The sequence below is a fragment of the Trachurus trachurus genome, assembly GCF_905171665.1.
Source record: "Trachurus trachurus genome assembly, chromosome: 8".
Lineage (NCBI taxonomy): Eukaryota > Metazoa > Chordata > Actinopteri > Carangiformes > Carangidae > Trachurus > Trachurus trachurus.
The window spans coordinates 13,810,460-13,829,503 of NC_139905.1; the positions used below are offsets into that span (position 1 = coordinate 13,810,460).

General features: G+C 46.6%; 1 protein-coding gene across 1 annotated transcript in view; it reads left to right on the plus strand.

Moving 5' to 3' along the window:
- The window catches only part of adgrl1a (adhesion G protein-coupled receptor L1a), a gene marked incomplete at its 5' end in the record, with an annotated part of 50,363 nt that overhangs the window by 18,257 nt on the left and 13,062 nt on the right, over window positions 1-19,044 (plus strand). Inside the window, 8 exons of the mRNA XM_083976412.1 lie at window positions 3,434-3,448; window positions 11,654-11,861; window positions 12,083-12,347; window positions 13,652-13,979; window positions 15,331-15,624; window positions 16,969-17,072; window positions 18,035-18,220; window positions 18,392-18,430. Coding sequence (XP_083832538.1) covers window positions 3,434-3,448; window positions 11,654-11,861; window positions 12,083-12,347; window positions 13,652-13,979; window positions 15,331-15,624; window positions 16,969-17,072; window positions 18,035-18,220; window positions 18,392-18,430 — 1,439 coding nt within the window. The remainder of the gene's footprint in view (window positions 1-3,433; window positions 3,449-11,653; window positions 11,862-12,082; window positions 12,348-13,651; window positions 13,980-15,330; window positions 15,625-16,968; window positions 17,073-18,034; window positions 18,221-18,391; window positions 18,431-19,044) is intronic.

A 19,044-nucleotide genomic window follows, 5' to 3' on the forward strand; every position in this document is an offset into this window, starting at 1 on the left:
GCAAGTACTCTACCTGCTCCCCCCCACCTCCGGACCCCCCTCCTTCTGGACGCTGTGCTACATCATTATTGATTCCTAATGCTCTCACTGGGGTCATCCATGCTAGCTATGCCAGAGCCATTAGACCCAGTGTTGTGCCTCTGCTATTTCATCAGCAGCGATTTATCTTGTTAATATGCACAATACAGGTATCTGACGAACTGGCTTTAAAAAAGCGCCTACTCCGGTGGTACAGAAGTGTTTCTGCGGAGCATCTTAGGCAACTCCATATTCTCCACTTTTACGCTCATATTTTGTAGCTCTGCCACTGTTTCACTTTATAAAATTGATTCTTCCCCATAAATGTATTCAGCAGCGCCTATTCATTACAAGACATCGCTTTTTGGACACAAAGCCCCTGGAAATGATAGTTGACTTGTCGGGAAGAGTTTGTCAGTAGAAGGAATAATGGCATTGTAATATGACAAGTTTTCAGGGGAGGAGAGGAAACACTTTGATGTAGCTGAAAATGAAATTCTATTAATATGTATAGGGGCACCATTAGACGTGGGGCTCATAAATGTTTGGTGAATGAGAAGCAGGAGGCTTTTCTCGCACCGTGGAAAGGGATGACACCACTGTGAAAAATGTAAAGTGGGAGAAAGCGAAAACAGAGAGGGAAGAGGACGGAAGAAGAAGCTGGAGAGGACACACTATCTCTCAGCGGTGTGAAAAAGACGGAGGGGGCTAAGTTGTCCTGCAGTACTTCTACAGTGTGTGTGTGTGTGTGTGTGTGTATTTGAGGGTGTGTGTCTCTAGCTGTACTCATTAGTGTGGGAGTAATTGATAGGGTTGTAGAGAGCACTGAGCAGAGTGATTAAGGGGAGAGAGGCCAGTGGCTTATTTCTCAAAAGGGCCCTGAAAGAGAAATGCTGAATGAATCACACAAACAACCAAGGTGGCCTTAAACTAACCTCCTGCTCACTGTGAGGACAGTTTGATGAGTTTCTGTCTCTTTTCTCTGCGTTTGTGTGTTTGTGTCCTTAGGTATGTGTGTTGATCGTGTGTGTGTGTGTGTGTGTGTATTGTCTATTTTTCAGGACAACCAAGAGCAGCGGAGATGGAGTGAACAGACTGAAGTCTTCTGCTTCCCCTATTCTTCTTCTTCTTCCTCCTCTCTGCAGCATTGAAGGACTTCTCTTCCTCTCTCCTCTCCCCCTCTCTCTCTCCCTCTCTCTCTCTACATGCCACTGCTGCTGCTCATCGCACATTATTTCCCCATCTAGGCCACCATACTCAGCGGTCCATTTATAGCATTGCATGTACTGTAGCATACCATGTAACCTCAGGCTTGCATGAAGCGGGAAGAGGAAGTTCTGCCCTCGGTGGCTTCCTCTGGGAAAAAAAAAAAGCACCACGTGTTCAAGCTCTGCTGAGTTCTGGTGTTCCCATGCCCCCCCCTGCAGTACTTTCAGTGAGGATGAAAGCTCTGGATGCACTCCGGCCAGTTCCCCTCCCTCCCCGGCCTCCCCGCCCCTAACCTTGGAGCTAATGATTGCACTCGCAGTTGGTGGCGAGGATGTAATGCTTTCTTGCCCTCCCCCTCTCCCACCCCCACCCCCACCCCCTCCTCACCCCTCCGTCCATAGTGTCACGGGGCTCACTTTCATAACTTTGCCATGTTTACCCCTCCAGGCTGAAAATGGCTGCCATTCCCCAGGTCTTCATGGAGGTTGTTTGTCCAGTTTGATCTTGGCACAAGATGATAAATGATCAGAGCGACTGCTGATGCCGATGCTGCCTCTGCTGTGCTGCTGCCAAGATGCAAGGCCACCGTCCCCCTCCCACCCCACCCCCACCCCCCCACACACACACACACGGATCAGGCTACTGCTGCTAACATTCCCTTTTTCACTCTTTACATCTCTCTCTCACCTTTTTTCCTCTTCGTTTATGGGCAACCCTACGAGGTGTCGTGACAATTTCACAGTGCTCCCCGGGTGACATCAGAGTTCCCGCAACACACACACACACATATCGACGAGAATCACGCTCACAGCAGGGATGCGCCAGCCGAGTGCCTTTTGACACGTCTTCCCGTCCCCGAGAGACACGGCAGTCCACTCGCACGCCACTACACTAGTGCCTCGGCAAACACGGAGCAAAAAAAAAAGCAGAAAAGGAGAGCGCCGGTGCCTGTAAAGTGAAAGTTGGGAGCCGCAGATATTTTTTTTTTCCGGGGCTGCTCATGCTCACGGACCTCCCCAGGCGCCGCAGCACAAGCGGGAACCAAACAGAGCCACGGGACGCCGAGGGGGGAGCCACGCCTCACCTGCTCGTGTCAGCTGAGGCCTTGGTGTGACTCAACACACCAACCTATTGATTTGTGTGTGTGATGAGCTCGCTGTAGACATTTCTCTCATCTCTCTTTCGTCTCTACCCTTTTTTTTTCTCCCCTCCCTCCTCCCCCCCCGACAGTGTCTCTTGGTTTCTCTCTGTCTCTGAGACGTTCCACTCTGTCAAACCCTCCCTTTCCCCTGTTGTTTGTTCTCTTTTTCTTTGATGAGCTAGCATCGGCCAGGCAAGCCGGCAGCTCCCCATTGATTGGACGGTCGATGGGTTGAGTGTTTTTGCTGGCTTTTATAGCGAGCATCCTGACTCTGTAAATTGAGCAAAGCCAAAAGCACCGCTTTCCTTAGATCAAGGGACCGCTCTAATGTCAACACATTGCACTCGGAGAGAGAGAGTGAGAGAAAGAGAGAGAGAGAGAAGGTTTCAATGAACCCTCTAAAGACAAACGGCCACAGATAGAGACATCGTCACCACCACCTTTCCACCGACCATCCCCCCATCTCTCTCTTTCTCTCTGCCTTTCCCACTCTTTGTCTCCTTCCACAGCTGAAGAGGACCACAAGCACAAAGATGTTCTTCGGTTTCTCTCTCCAACAGGTTCCCGAGGGCGGCACTTTCGCCGCAAGGGGGAAAGCGGGGAGGGATGTGGCAGCAAAGAGGGGTGGAGGTGGGGGTCGAGAGTGTGTGGTTGGGGGTGGATTGTGTTGTTGGGGGATTATTGATAAAGCTGAAATGAAATGGAAATGGATTTAAACCCAGGTCAGGCCATTTTCCCCTCCTCATTTTCCATTTGAGCCATCCTTTCTCTGAGTAGCCAACCATAACACAGACAGATAACTTGCTTTAAAAAAAAAGAGAGAGAGAGAGAAAGGACAGCGTTTTATTTAATCTCAATTTTCTCTTTTTTCCTGCACCTGTTTTTCTTTCATTCTCTTTACTTTCCCTTTCTCTCTCTCTCTCTCTCTCTCTCTCTCTCTCTCTCTCTCTCTCTCTCTCTCTCTCTCTCTCTCTCTCTCTCTCTCTATCTCACTTTCTCTTCCTTACTGTCTTTCTCTTTTATCTTTCTATCTCCTTCTTTCTCCTTTTTCCGATGCTTGAATAGAAGTGGATCAAAAAGGTAAAGACCACAATGAACATAACAACCACAGCTCGCCCCTTCCTCTTCCCTACTCCTACTCCTCCTCCTCCTCCCTTGTCTCTCCCTTCCTCCCCCCATACCCCCTCCTAACCCAGCACCTTGTGTAGTGGTCATGTTTGATGTTGATATCCCTCCCTTTTCTTTCTCGATCTCTAATCGCCTCCTCTGCCCTTCTCTTTCTATCTCTCTTTGACTTATAACCAAAACTCTAAAATCCTTCTAGATTTCCTCCTTGGTTCTGATGACACCAGCCTGACCTGCACTCACTCACGCACACACACACACACACAAACATCCACACAAATGCACAAAAAAAGCATCATGGGAGGTCAGTCCAGTATCTATGAGAGATAAACGAGATAATTAACTTCATTCTTTTCGTGGACCAAGTCGCACATCTCAGCCTAAACTTACAGACAGCATACCTTTTCTATCATCTCCATGGATGGCAAACCTCTCCTCTTTGTTCCATCTGTTCCAAAAAGCCACCTCCCTCTTCACACCGTTGCCTCACACACTTGATAATCCACATTTCTCATTTACATTTCTTCAGTATTGTTCCGCTCATTTTGCCCCTGCGATTTATTTGTCCCCTCGGATCTAAGAAAGATTCTCCTCTTCCTTCTCTTTACATCGTTCAGCTTCACCCGTTTCTCCATGCTGCATCTCTTCCCTTCCTTTTTTTTTTTTCAGGACCAATTCGAAGTATTTCATTCCTGTAATCTCAAAGCAAAAAAAAGAAAAAAGAAAAAAAAAGCTAAGATACACAGTAACTGGCCAAAGATCAGTTTTACAGTATCCCATTTTCAGGTGCTTCAGTGTTCTTCTCTCATTCTGTCTCTCTCCCCTTTTCAATTAAGCACTCTTCCATTTAACTCCTCTTCTCTCGCTGCCCCCTTACTTATCTCTGCTTATTTGTCTCTGTTGTGTTTCTCATCTTTCCTCTCTCTTGTTCTCTCTCTTTCACCTTTCTCTGATTGGTTTATCTCTCAGATCACATCTGGCCATCACAACCAGCCGCAGGCTCTTTTGAGCATCTCTGACACTCCTCTTTCTCCTCTCCTCTTCTGACTCTCCTCTTTCTCTCTTCTACAGTTTGTCACTGCCACCTCTCTGTTTTCTTTGTTGCACATGCACTGTGTGTACTGCCCCCCTCCCCTCCCTCCCCTCCCCCTTCTACCCGTCCACATCACTCAGTCCCTACTGGTTCCTTATGTGTTCAGCTCTAAAGGGGGAGGAGAGGGGAGGGGATGGAGAGGAGGGAGGTGTACCCTCTGCAGGGAGTGCCTGCTTCTCTGATGCAGGAGTGCCCCACTGCAAGCGCTCCTCAACAGCCCCAATCAACATGGCCAGGAACCTCAATCACTAGCGTCTTTAAGAGCAGAGATGGACCTGACCCATATCCGAGGTCAGGCTGAGAGCATATAGTGGCCATCAGGGCCAGCTTCCCAATGAGCCTTAACTCCCCCCTCTCCGGTCCCCGCCCCCCTCAACTCTCCCTGAACCTCCTCCCCTACTCACATCTGTCTCAACCTCAGCCATTTCCCTGTCTGGCCCCATGGCTGGATCCATATGTTGGAGGAATTAACTCTTATAGAGGTTGCCATTAACTGGTTTATGGACCTCTTTGTCTGGTGTCGTGTCCATGGCTTTTCATTAACATGGATCATTGTCTCACATTTTTCTCCCACCACAAGAGGCCATTTTACCCTGCTTGTGGGGGAATAGGACGCTACAAAACCCTCCTCCTCCTCCTCCTCCTCCTCCTTCTCCTCCTCCTCCTGCTTGCACCTCACCCAACTGGTTCTTTTTATTTACTCCTCCTCCTCCCACTAACACTAAAACAAATCCCCCTCTCCTCTGTCTGCACTCCTGCCCTTACCCACCATTCTTCATCCCCTCACTGCTGTTAAACACACTTCCTTTCTCTGTTTATGGCTGGATTTTACATTTCAGACTTGTGTTTTGCCCATGTCTGTCAATTTTAATCCTCACTGATTGATCAGCTGATTGACAGATTGGGATTGGGATGACGTGCATCGCGCGGTGATGATGTCACACGCAGGAGATCCTGGTCAATGACTGTTCAACACTCTGTCAGCTTACCTACTGTCAGGCTATTTTAAGACTATGTCGACATCAGCCACCTCTCCTTCCTCCTCCAATCACTGTGTCTGTCCCTTTTCTCACCCTTTTCGCTGGCAGTCTAGGGGAGTATGCTACCCACATCATTACAGTATTTCCTTTACCACGGCTGACACGACCAAACAAGTGTCGGCCATAATTCTCTCACCTCCAGTTTGTTTGCTTCTAAAGGAGAAGGGGCAAGAGAAGGAAGCGGAGTTAGACAACTGTGCACAGTCCTGGTATTTCCATGGAGACCGTCGTGCAAGGACAAAAACCCGTTGCTCGCACAAACAGTTCTCTCTACCTGTGATTTGGAAGAGTGAGAGGGAAACGAGCGAGAAAACCACTGCATCTTGTGACAGGAAAACACAAAGAATGGCCGCGAGTGGAGGGAGAGAGAGGCAGAGCGGCCGGTCGCTATAGAGACGATGAGTCAGGCAACATCACCTCATTAGGAATGACCCACCACACACAGGCACAGTCATGTGACCGAGGCAGTGCAGACACCCTATTCAGTAGCTCAGGGAGATAGGGGGGAAAATATGTGGGGGATTGACTGTACATGCAGAAGTCATTGCATTTAGGAACCGAAGAACAGAGAGGTGAGCGAGTGGAGCAGGTGGTCATGAATATAAAACATGGCGGCTGGTTTCAGGAGCGTTATGGAGAGACAGCACCTCAGGGAGGCCTGATCCAGAACAGGAGGCAGGAGGAAGCAGGCTAAGCTAATGCTACAGCCATGCACGCTCGCTGTCCCCACCACTCAAGCCTCAAGTCAGCAAGCACAGGGTATGCCCCTCCGTCCGCCACAGCATCTGCAGCCTGTAGCCTCTGCTACAATGTCCCAACCAACTTTCCTGTCACTCAGTGTCAGCTTCACTCTAAGGCAGATAAGACTCTGCTTTCAATGGACGGTATCTCTTGCTGTTGCCAGCTTTTTTGGTCTCAGTGAAGGGTATTCTCTGGGGTGAATGTTTGGGTTGATAAAGGTGCCAGTTTGACACCTGCCTCTTCCACTGTCTGGACAGTGTGTCTGCGTGTGCATTGTCTGAGAGTTTGTGTGTGTCCTAAGGGTGTATGTCTGTGTGTATATGTCCGTGCACGGCTGTTTGTACTGTTTTGTGTTTTTACTCCCATGACTTGAACCCCTTGTAGTCTAAAAGGAAGCGGAAACACAATGGGAGCCCCTCCCTCCTCCTCCTCCTCCTCTATTTCTCTCTTCTTCTCTCTGTCACTATATGTCACTTCTCAGCAGATTAACTCACTCCTAATTCTCATTTCACAGGAAATAACCTATTTACTCTGTCTTACTCCACTCCTCTCTCTCTTCTTGTTTGCACACACAGAACACGCTCACGTCCTTCTTCACGCTTTCTTCTCTCTGTCTGCTTCTCTGTCTCTCTGAACTACACACATGCACGCCCACATACAAACACACACACACACACACACACACACGCATGAAACACACACAGCATACCATCAGGAGACTTGCTACACACTCATGCACACACACTAACCCTTAAAGCCCATTAGCTGTCCAGCATGGATGTGGGGGTACCATGCCATGCTCCATTCTGCCCCCTGCTGCCTGCTTGCTGCACCTGCCAGTAACAGGTGTGGGATTCAATTAAAGCAGCATGCTCTCAGCAGTCAGTCCTGTGAGCAGGCCATGACTGTGGAATGGGCAAAGCCTTGAGCCAGCAGAGCCCTCAGATCCCTGTAGCTAAGAAAAAAAAAAAAAAAAAAAGACAAACGCCACTAGGACACCACTTTAGAAACAGCTGCCAGCCATTGGCAGGGGGTGTTTAGATCATCAAAGTCGTACATAAACCATCACCATGATGCTGTCACATCAAACATGAAAACAGCGCAGATCGTAGAAGACAACCAAAATGAAAAGTCTAAATTTAGCCTAAAGCTGTCAGCACTCACTTTTAATTGCATTACCAGTCGATCACAAATTGCCGCGAGACACGTATGGGAGATATTTACTGTCATTTTTTAGGAAAGTTCTGGTGCTTTCATCATTTTATACTGCAGCCTCATATTGACAAGTAACAACTGACCTGTGCCTGGGAAAGGGATTATGAAGATAAATAGCCAATTATTACAGCAGTACTTCCCGGTATGTGTGGTAGTAATTGGTATGCTAGAGTATGATAGCTACAGCCTGGGTTTTAATCCCTGATAAGGTAAGTTTCATTAGCCATCTGGCTAGTTTGTAGGGTAAAGAAGTGTCTCCGCTGTCTAGTTACTTCACTAGGATGATCATGACTGTAAGATTTCCATCCGCACCCAAATAGGAATTAATCTATTAATCTAAGTATCTCACATAATCCCATGGCTCTTACTCCAGCTAACCTGCTCTTGCCAGACTAGGATAATACCTAATCTCAAGAAATACGCCTAATGCTTAATGCTGAATGCCTAATACCTCTTTCATACTGTGGCTATAATAGCCTCTTGTACTACAGATTCTACTGCTAGGGTTTGGCTGCTCTGGCTTCCCGCTGCTACAATCACCCTTCACAGTCAGAGGGAGAGAGGGGGAGGCAGAGCGAAGGAGAGGCAGCGAGAGCTGGTAAACAGGAAGGCAGGCGGGAAGGCTGGGGAGCGCAGGTCAGAGTTAATGAAGCCCCCTAGGCAGGGTTTGCAGGGTGTGAAGCGTGGCCACTGTTTCTGTTTGGCTTGTGAGTGTGCAAATGTGTGCACGCCTGTATGTGTGTGTGTCCTCATGGCCTGTGTGTACAGCCTGGAGGCCGCTGATGAGACCCTTTGACACCGGGCCCACCCAGCGACCATTTCATTAGAATAAACCGAGGCTTGCTGAAAGGCAGCCGGCAGGGTTCATGTGGGAAAGGAGGGAACAGAGGAACATGGAGGAGGAAGGCAGAGGATGACAGACTGTTAGTCTATGCCGCGCTGCAGTGTTATTGTGATGATGAGGCCAATAGAGTACGGACTGCAACCAATTTAGGCCAGGGCTGCAAGGTTAGGCACAATAATGAACAGAATCAGATAGTGTTTTGGGGGCGGGGGGACACTCTGCCGGGCACAATGCATTGAGAGTATAAATTGTATTGCAGGCAAGAACTATTTTGGAGCTGTGATAGATTGTAGTGCATTCACTGTCTCTTACCTTTTATATTCCATCCAGCCACAATTTAAGTACATCAGCCCCAAAATCTCTGAATCCAATCCTAAACCTTTATTATTGTTTTATGAAGAGATTTAATCTGGACATGATCATCAGGAATATCACGAAGGTCCCAAGCCAATATAATGTTATTAATACAGAAAATATTTTATCCTAAAGCACAAAAATGTTTACCTTTATGCTATTGCATAATATTAATTCGCTTGATTGGTCACACCAGTACAAGGTGATAATGACAGCACCAGCCAAAGTGAATGACTCATAGTACTGTATTATGCAGTGAATTCAGCTGCAGTGTTACACCTCACTGACATGTCCTTATGTTTTCTCCCTCTGATCCTCTGTATGAGAAATTCCAACCAGTCTCTTCAGACATACCACCAACGCACAAGAAAGCCTTTGTGTCACGCTGTCTATAGAGCTGCGGTACTGTGCCGTACATCATCCTAGTAAAAATCAAGTCTGGATCGCTGTTACTCTCTTTTATTTATTTATTCTTGTTCATTTTTGTGTATAAGATTGATGTTTGTTATTGGATAAATGACCAAGAGGCAAGCTGTTCCAAGAAGGCATTGCATATTCATTCGCCTTCTATTGTACTGTAATATTGTAATAAGTTTCACTGTATCGTGGCAACAGATGAGTTGGATGCTCGCGTGCATATTAATACTTACTTTTCCAGTAGGTCATCAATGCTGTAGAGAACAGCCTTGCATGTTTGTGTTTCTTTGTCCTTTATTTTACCTTGAGGCAGAGTGTTCCTGGCTTTGTTTATGGGTCACCTACATGCAGAGCCGCTGCTTTTCATTCTGCATGCTGTTTATTTCTCTTTTTACAGTAGCATTGTACTTTTTGAGGCAGTGTCCTACTTCTATTGGTCGTCTTTTTTTATTCCGGCTCCAAAGCTTTCTGTTCCCGATAATACCTCTCTCTTAGCGACCTTTATTTGAATTATTTTGGAGCACAACTTCCGCTTATTTGCAATGCACTCATGCTGCGTCTGGACTGATAAAGATGTCATTTGATTGTGTTGTGACGGAGGACTGACAAGATGTTAGTCAAGGATTTCATTGTTCGGCTGTCTGCAAGTGCCAGATTTAACCGTTGCTCTGAACATTATTTTGCATATTTCAGTCACCCACGTTCATATTTGCAAAGCAAACACCTCAGGCGTCCCTGCTTTCGAGCGAGCATTTTGGTTCGACAATGGAGCATGACAAGCCTCCTCCCCGTGAAGAGTCTGTATTCAGAGTGTTTGTTTATGCCTGAGCTTGATTAGATTCCTGTTTGGCTGCCAGTCTCAATCCCTGTTGGACCCCCTTAGAAAGAACAGGCTAATTCCTAAGTGGCCTGGCGCTACAGATCACCAGTCACTATCAACAACAGCATGACAGAAGGCTGTAAGAGAAAGCTGGATTTTCCAAAAGCCTGAGGTAACTCCCCGATCTCTCTATTATGATTCTCCTCCCGCACCAGACTCCATGCAATATTCAAGACAGTTTGAGCCTAGACTGATCCATCACTCTAACAGTCACAGTGTGACAGCGTATGCATGCATGTTGTTGGTGTGTGCAATGCATGTCGTGCGCTGTCTGCGGCGTGTCGTGTGTATTGGGGATGGTATGCGTGTGTCTTGTCCTTCTGTGCATCCATGTGTGCTGTATGTCATCTGTGTCCAAATGCCCCAGCAGCGTCCAATTAGTTCAGAGATGCGTTCAATCATGAGGTGACCAGCAGGTGTCTGGTTCTGTCGCAACCCCGAGCCAGAGAGCCACATAAATAAGCTGGCAGAGGAGACATGGGGACTCCTCAGCTGTTTTTTTTTGTTTTTTTTTTCTGTAGTGCCTCCAACTCCCTCTCTCTCTCTCTCTCTTGCTGGTACCACTGTGATGTCAGAGTAGCGAGGATGCCAGCAGCTCCTCTCATAGATCACCTGGCACGCCCAGTGGTCCCAGGGCACTGTCTCTGTCAGGCAGGGACACGCTGCGTCAACCAGCCAATTTACACTAGTCCCCAGCGGATGACCTCCACCTGCCTAAAGTAGACATCCTCTGTGTGTGTGTGTGTGTCTGTATACATGTATGTGTGTATGCTTGGTTACTTTATGGATTGTGTGTGAGAGTTCCCTTTGTATTTTTGAGTGTGTATCTATGTCTGCTTGGAATAGGGACTGTTTGTCTGTGTCTCCGTCTGTTTCTGTGCGTGTGGCATGAGTGTGGGTGTACTGTATGAAGCCCAGTTGCAGTTGCAGTTGCGGCGGACGAGGAGGCCTGGCCAACCTCACATCATTACCCCAGGATGCTTTTTTTTTTCTTTGAGGCATTACTCTTGACTGAGAGCCAAATTCAAGTCCTAATAGAACAAGCTCCACAATTACTGTTTTACCACCCAGTCGCAGAGCAGGGAAGCAGAGGCCTTTGAAATAAAAAATGTACAATCAAATAAAAAATAGGCCAAGATAAATTAGATTAGAGACTACATCTAAGCCGCGGCAGCAGCCAGAAATCTCCCATTTATCATATCCAGACGCTTTCCAACCACAATGCTGATGTTCTACAAATGAGCTTTTATATGTTCCTTCATTTTAAATCTGATAATGTACCTCACCTCACTCCCCCCCCCCTCTCCCCCATCGTCCTATTCTCCTTCTACTCTTTGTTTCCTTTTCAATTCTCAACTTACTTTTATCTACTCACGTTATCTTCCTTCTGTCCCCTCCATGTCTCTCTCCTGTTCTGTATTCCATGGTCTTTGGCCTTTTCCCATTTCCTCTCTCCCTCCCCTGCCATCTCCATGATATCTTTCATTTTTACAATGCTTTGTTGTCATTTTCTATGTCTTCCTTTTTTCTCCCCCCCCCTCCTCTCTGCTCCAACAACCCCCTTCCTCTGCTCCAGTCTTTGTGTGTCCGGGGACGCTGTTGCGGGTGCAGGCGGCCAGCTCCCTGCAAGAGGCGGAGCACCAGGCGGGAGCGTGGTGCAAGGACCCGCTGCAGTCTGGGGACCGTCTGTACGTCATGCCCTGGACCCCCTATCGCACCGACATGCTGTATGAATATGCCTCCTGGGAGGACTTCAAACAGAACAGACCCACCACCACCTACAAGTGAGGGCGCCTCCCACTGTCCTGGATGATCAAATAGCATCTGCTGCTGTATTGATTTATTGGCGTTTGATGTGGATGTGGATGGTGATAGCAGAACGCATCCACTGTGGTGTCAGCTTGCTCACCGTGAAGCCGTCTTGGAGGATTCTGTCGTGCGGGGTAGTAGATAAATTGACTTGTTCTCTTGCATTCCTTCACCACTCGTGATTCTCTGTCAACAGGTTGCCCAACAGAGTCGACGGCACCGGGTTCGTGGTGTACGACGGTGCAGTATTCTACAACAAAGAACGTACACGAAACATAGTCAAGTATGACCTACGGACGCGCATCAAGAGCGGCGAGGCCATTATCACCAACGCCAACTACCACGACACCTCTCCCTACCGCTGGGGAGGGAAGTCGGACATCGACCTGGCTGTGGACGAGAACGGCCTCTGGGTCATCTACGCCACCGAGTCCAACAACGGGCGACTGGTGGTCAGCCAGGTGCGACAGCAGAGCTGCACAGAAGGGGATGAGATGTGGGATTATAAATGGAGGAGTGGATTATGTCAAAATCTCATTTTAGTAGTCCGGCAAAAAGGTCATGTGTCACACGTGAATGACTTACCGTCCAGGTTACACAAGTGCACTGGCAAATGAGATGCAGAGATATCGTTGACCAGCCCCATCTGCAAAAGATCATCTTTAATCTGAACCTAAATTCGGTCTAGAAAATATTTGATTGGTTTTGGGGGATGGAAGAACCACAACCAGGTTCCTTCTGGCTTCAAACATTGTTAGGCTGCTGCACGCACTCTACTGTACACATGGATCTCACTCCAAAGTCACATTGCTTTTGCGCACTTGAAAACCTCAACACATTTGAACTTCTTTCTTTCTTTCTTTCATACTATAATACCAGTTGGTTATTTGTTTCTTAACAAACACAACTGAAATCAGAGTTTCAATTAATGTGTTGTTCCAAGAGATGGGTCCCATTTATTATCACCATCTTTGACCTTACCAGGAAATTGTTTTTCAAACTGCATAAGTTAGACTATCCATCTGAAATATCAGACCCTGCATGAGCTATGAAAGTGTAGAATAATGGCGAACCAAAGTGATAAACAAGAAAATGATCACTTACATCATTAAGGAATCGAGTTTTATTATTTTTCTCCAGAATGCAACAAACATTTCTAGGTTCCTGTTATGCCTCAGCATATAGGTCGAAAGTACATAGAAGAGAAGCAGCTTTATGCAAAGGCGAAAAAATAAAGTCTGCCCTTCAAAGGCTGATGGTTTAATTACGTTTTAGATATTTTGACTGGTGCTTGTAAATCCTTACATTTTTATAGAGGTGCAATCTGTGCTGCTGTGGGGTCATGTAAACAGAAGGAGGATGAAAAATGTCATTTCATTTTTGATAATGAAATTAGAAACTTGACTGATGCTCATTTCAGCCATGTACTGTATGGTTTTATTAATCATGACGTATCTTTTTTCAAAAGTCCAGTGGATTATCTCCAAACCATTTACCAGAGACTTGAACTAATAGAGCTTAAACTCTCAATTCAACATGCTGTACGGTACCTTCAATCTGCACACAGAGAGATAAAACGTGATATCAAGACATCAAACGTTAATAGTCTTGCTCTTATATTCTTGAGGAAATGTAACTTTTTTATGACCTCTATAACTAAAATTCCCCCCAAAACCAAAAACTCTCTTCAAGCTTCCCAGTCTGATCATTTATACATTAAGCCTTAGCTGAGCGGCTGAGTTCAGCATCTCTTCCTTGCCCACAGGTAAACCCTTACACCCTGCGCTTTGAAGGCACGTGGGAGACCAGCTTCGACAAGAGGTTGGCGTCCAACGCCTTCATGGCTTGCGGCGTGCTGTACGCAGTGCGGTCGGTCTACCAGGATGACGACAGCGAAGCGGGCGGCGACCTGATCATGTACGCCTACAACACTAACCGTGCACGGGAGGAGCCCGTCAACATCCCTTTCCCCAACCCCTATCAGTACATCTCCTCCGTGGACTACAACCCTCGAGACAACCAGCTGTATGTCTGGAACAACTACAACGTGTTGCGTTACCCGCTGGAGTTTGGACCACCGGACCCTACTACAGGTGAGGAGTGGTTTGGGAGGATGTTGACTCAGATGTTAGCTGAGCTTTAGCCGGTCTGATCTATGGGGTTCGGCATCAGAGAAGCTGGGAGTAAGGTTTTATTTCATATACTAAGGTTGATTTATTTCAAAATCTGACATATACAGTTGACCTTGAGTTGAGAATTACCATTGAACATGATGGTTTATATTTGTAGACCCAGGCAAGAGCTGATAGAACTGTAAATTGAGAATCAACACATCTGCTGTTGACTCAGACTCCACAGCAAATATTATGAACAGAAATACTGGGAGCGGTGTGGAGACTGCACAGTCTTTCCTCCTAGAAAAGTGGAACAAAAAGATACAACTAAAAGGGTTCTATGTCCAAAAATTGTGTTTCTTTGTTCTTATGTCTTGTTTCTAATGTGTTGTGAATGTTTATGAAGGAGAATCTGGAATGAAGTTTTCTCAAATTTCCGGTACGCGCAGTACATGCACATACAAAGTGATGTTTCTTGCGTGACCAGGGAACAGTTTCAGGGAATGCATTTGTGACTGTGTCTTATCTGACATTTGGATGCTTCAGATAGCAGATCATTGTATTTCCATCCATGGTTACAGTAAGGCGCAGCTCCTCAGGTATGACTGCTGTAGTACTTCATATCAACTTCTCTCTGTCATGGATAATGAAAAAGTCATTCTGAAATGATAAGAGGGAGGATAAAAACGAGAACACCACACTGCATTTTGGCAGTCCATCAATATGAGAGGGAGGTTTGGATGTACTGTATATCTGAGCCGCATAAAGGCCTGTATAAAGCTTGGATTATGCCCAGGGAGAGAGAGAGAGAGAGAGAGAGAGAGAGACGAGGCAGACACAGACGGGCGGGAGCAACTCGCAGAGTTGTGCGCTGACTCTGCGTTTGATCAGTTAGGATTTTGTAGTTGTGATGTGTTGCTTTTATCTTCGCATTAGGTTTGGTTGTTAGTGATGGTGACTTCTCTGATACATTTGATCAATTATTTACTTCTCCCCGACTTGTGATGATGCTTTCTCTCCGTCTCCTCCCCTGCTTCTCCTCCTCTCTCTGGAGAGCGGGCTTTGAGAGGCTCCAAAAAGTATTTGACACCCCAATTATTGTCGGGCTAACTTTTGAACTCAACTTCTGAAAGACATCTTATATTCACATGCATATGTCCTTCACTCTCTTGATCCCTTCTTTTCTTCTTTTCCCTGTTGCTGTTGGGGTTCTTTCAGCTCTAACAAATCCCTTACATCCTCTTATACATCTCTAACTGTCTCTCACTCATGCCTCTAACTCTGACTTTCTTGTCTCTTCCCTTCACATGTTCACATGTTGTTACCTCAGGGCCTTTGACCACCACCCAAGTGACCACCACTCTTCCAGCCAGGCCGTTCACTTCGAGTGCCAGCCCGTCCACAGCGCGTCCTCTGGCCCCGACCTCACGCCCGATCGGCTCCATCAACAAGCACCCAGACCTGCGACCAATCACAGCCACCGTGCCAGTCACCCGCCGCCCGCCGAGCCCCCCTCAAGGCCCGGAGCTCCACGTCTGCGAGGCGAAGCTGGTGCGTGGCGTCCAGTGGCCCACCACGCAGAGAGGAGAGACCGTGGACCGCCCGTGTCCCAAAGGATCACTTGGTGAGGACAGCTCAGCTGCATGTGTGTGTTATTTTTAGACGTGTGTGCATTTTTTCCACTCCATGAAACAAACAAGCATGTGCCGTATATCTCTTCTGTGCATGTGCCCAAGTGATCAGCATGTTTGTGCTCTCACACTTGTTTTTTTCCGCTGTTGTCTTCTCCCGTCCCTGCGTTGGTCCCACCAGCAGGCACGGTCCCTGTGGACTGGCAGATGAAAGCCTGTCCTCCATAAATGAAAGGCTCATCTCCCAAAGAACCGGAGCTGATTGAAAGTGGCAAATAATGCAATGAAAGGCTAGACAACACAGGCTTCAACCCCTTCATGCTTGTTTCTATACCTCTATACATGCAGCCATCAAAAAGCCCTCTTTAGTCACAGGAGAAAAAAAAGGCATTTCCCTCCATCTTCCTCTCCAAGGCCTTTCAATGTTTCTGTATGTTCGGCAGTAACGTTAAATTAGCAGCTGGCTTAATTGCCACATCTTGGCAGAGCTCTCAAACCCAATCTGTGGTCGATGGAGGAGAATATAGAGAAAAGAATGGGAGGGGAGCAAAAAATCAGAGGGAGAGAGAGGAAAAAGTGGGTATGAAATGCAACGCCACATCTGCTCTGATCCTTCTACAACTGTGAAGTGTTGAAGCATTGTTTTTGTCATCTCCGCTCTTCCGTTCTGCTTCTATCGCTCTCACTTTCTCTCTCTCTCTCTCCCTTTCGCTCTGCGGTCTCACTTCTCGTCTTTTCTCTGCCTTGTCTTTGTGACTTGACGTTGGTTATTTGTGTTAGCAAGAGCAGATAGACCCCCCTCTCTGGTTTTATCCCCGCATGGTGTCCTCTGTCTGAACCGAGCTGGAAATGATGGTTGGTGGAAGACGCTTCCCTTCAGGTGGTTTTTATTTGACAGTGAGGGATCGAGCCTGATGTCTCTGGTGTGTGTGTGTGCCTGCGTGTGCAGAGTAAATGTTACGTGTGCATATGCTCCTTTTAAATTGTTTCCTTTTACAGCATCAAAGCCTGTTCTGCCCCCTGCAATCTTCCTCTTCCATTTCTCTTCCCTCACTTTCTCACTGCCCTACACTCCATTATTTAACCTTTTCCACTTCTGACCCATTTCCTCTCAGACTTTTTTTCTCTACCTCCTCCTCTCCAAACACTTTGAGTATTGCATTTTTAAAATTCATTTCATTCCGTTTCTCTCAATAAAAAAAAAATCTATCCCTTTTTTTTGTGCTCATCCCTCTCCTCCGCACTTTCGCCTTTAATTGCAGACACCTTACACTTATTATCTCTCCATTACTCCCCCCTCTCCCTCCTCTATTTCTTCTCCCTGTGCTCGTCTCCAGGCATCGCTTCGTTCCACTGCTTGGCGGAGCAGGTCATGTGGAACCCGCGGGGTCCTGACCTGAGTAACTGCACCTCCCCGTGGGTCAACCAGGTGGCCCAGAAGGTGAGACCTAGAGTCCTACCCCCTGGCTGTGGGTCTGTCCCCTTCCTCTGCCTCACTGCCCCGGCCGTCCTCCCTGTCCACCTCCACTCACACATTAACATATCTCTAAGGCTGACCTGATTAAAATACAGACTCATTTCAAGTTGGCCCTTCATTACAAGACATCTGCTCTTAATACTTAATTAACTTTCTCTTTTTTCGCTAATATTCTTTAATTACTGCTAGGTTAAATTATTTTAAGAATCAGGCTTTACAGCTTTCAAAGTACCTTGCCACTTCATTTCCTCCATCATAGACTCATAATGCATTCTACCTGAACATCATGGTTTGTCGATAATGCACACAATGATTTCAACTTAGCTGACTGCCATTTAAAAGACCTAATTGTGCCACGGTATTCAGTATAATAATTAAAAATGTTGGCAAAGTACGTGCAGCAGTGAAGTAAAAGTCAACTGGTTATTTCTGTAGGAGAAACCTTTGTTTATTCAACCATGCACACCCTTGACCGGCTCTCTAAAATGTTTTTTTAAGTGTGTGTGCATGTGCCTGGAAGGGTAAGTAGCATCACATTGAAAAGTAACATCGTTGGAGGAATCCATTATACCTTCTCCTTTTGGCAAAAATCAATTGCAATTGCAAAGTGGTTGCAAAGGGTGTGATTTTCAAGTGAAACGACATTCAGGAGAATAAAAAACTTGACATATTTGTTCTACAAGGTCCATCTTTGTTAACATGATACAACAGGGGCTAATAAAAAAAGAAAATCCTTTTTTCTTCATCACAGAACAAACATTATGAAGGGTTTTTTTTTAGTGTTGGAATGTGTGTTTTCTAAGGGAGCATGCAAACATTTAGCAGTTTTCAAGCAGCTGTGAACGATCCCATCAAAGTCTGTTTTATCATCCATATAATACAATATCCGTGTATGTAAACACATGCGGGTGCATTTTCCCGTGCAGATAAAGAGCGGTGAGAACGCCGCCAACATCGCCAGCGAGCTGGTGAACCACACGCGGGGTAGGATCCAGGCGGGAGACATCAGCTCGTCAGTGCGACTGATCGAGCAGCTGCTGGACATACTGGACGCCCAGCTTCAGGCCCTGCGGCCGGGAAACAAGGAGGCAGCTGCACGAAACTACAACAAGGTAGAAGACACACGCATAAGTGCACACACAAGCACACATGCCCCTGCTATGTTTAATTCTAGCACTGGAAAAGAACACTGAGGTTAATGTGAATTTACCCCCCCAGTGCACAGTAATTTACAGTTTTTGTGTTTAGCTGTTTAATTCCAGCCTTTGTTTTCTTCCTTCCAGCTCCAGAAGCGAGAGCGGACCTGTCGGGCCTACATCCAGGTAGCTTTTCTCTTTTATCTGCCTCCTTTACATGCCCGTGGAGTAGAACTGCAATGTGACTTAAAATAACTGAGTGAAGATAAATCCTGGAGTAGACTAGGTCTGTACATGAGATTCCTTTGGCTCAGTGCTCTGTATTATGATTTATATTGCCTTTGGACTCATCACTTATGGAATTTCTCGTTGGTGTTGAAGAGCAGTGTGAGTAAGCTTTGGTATAACTCCTGGCAGACAGCAGGTACAGTATTTAAATGCTGGTGTAGTATTTCTCTGAGCAGCAAAAGCTGATTTGTAGTTTCTCGATTGCTGGTGGTGCACACACGTCTTTGAAATGTGGGTTCAGCTAACGTGGAAGTCATCTCTCTGTGACATAATCTTTGCTTTGTTGCACTACGATAGAGCCTAATTGTACAATATTGGCACTGGCCTCGTTGTTGCACAATAAGGTACAATATCGGCGGCTCTGAGAAAATGTAATTTGACGATAGCATGAAAGGCAACAGTTTGTGTTACTACACCCCTCTGTGCTTTTTCAATATTTGTGCAATATCTCTGGTTCTGAGAAAGCTGTAATCTAATATCATGAAAAGGCCTTGTGTATGCTTCTTTGTAAT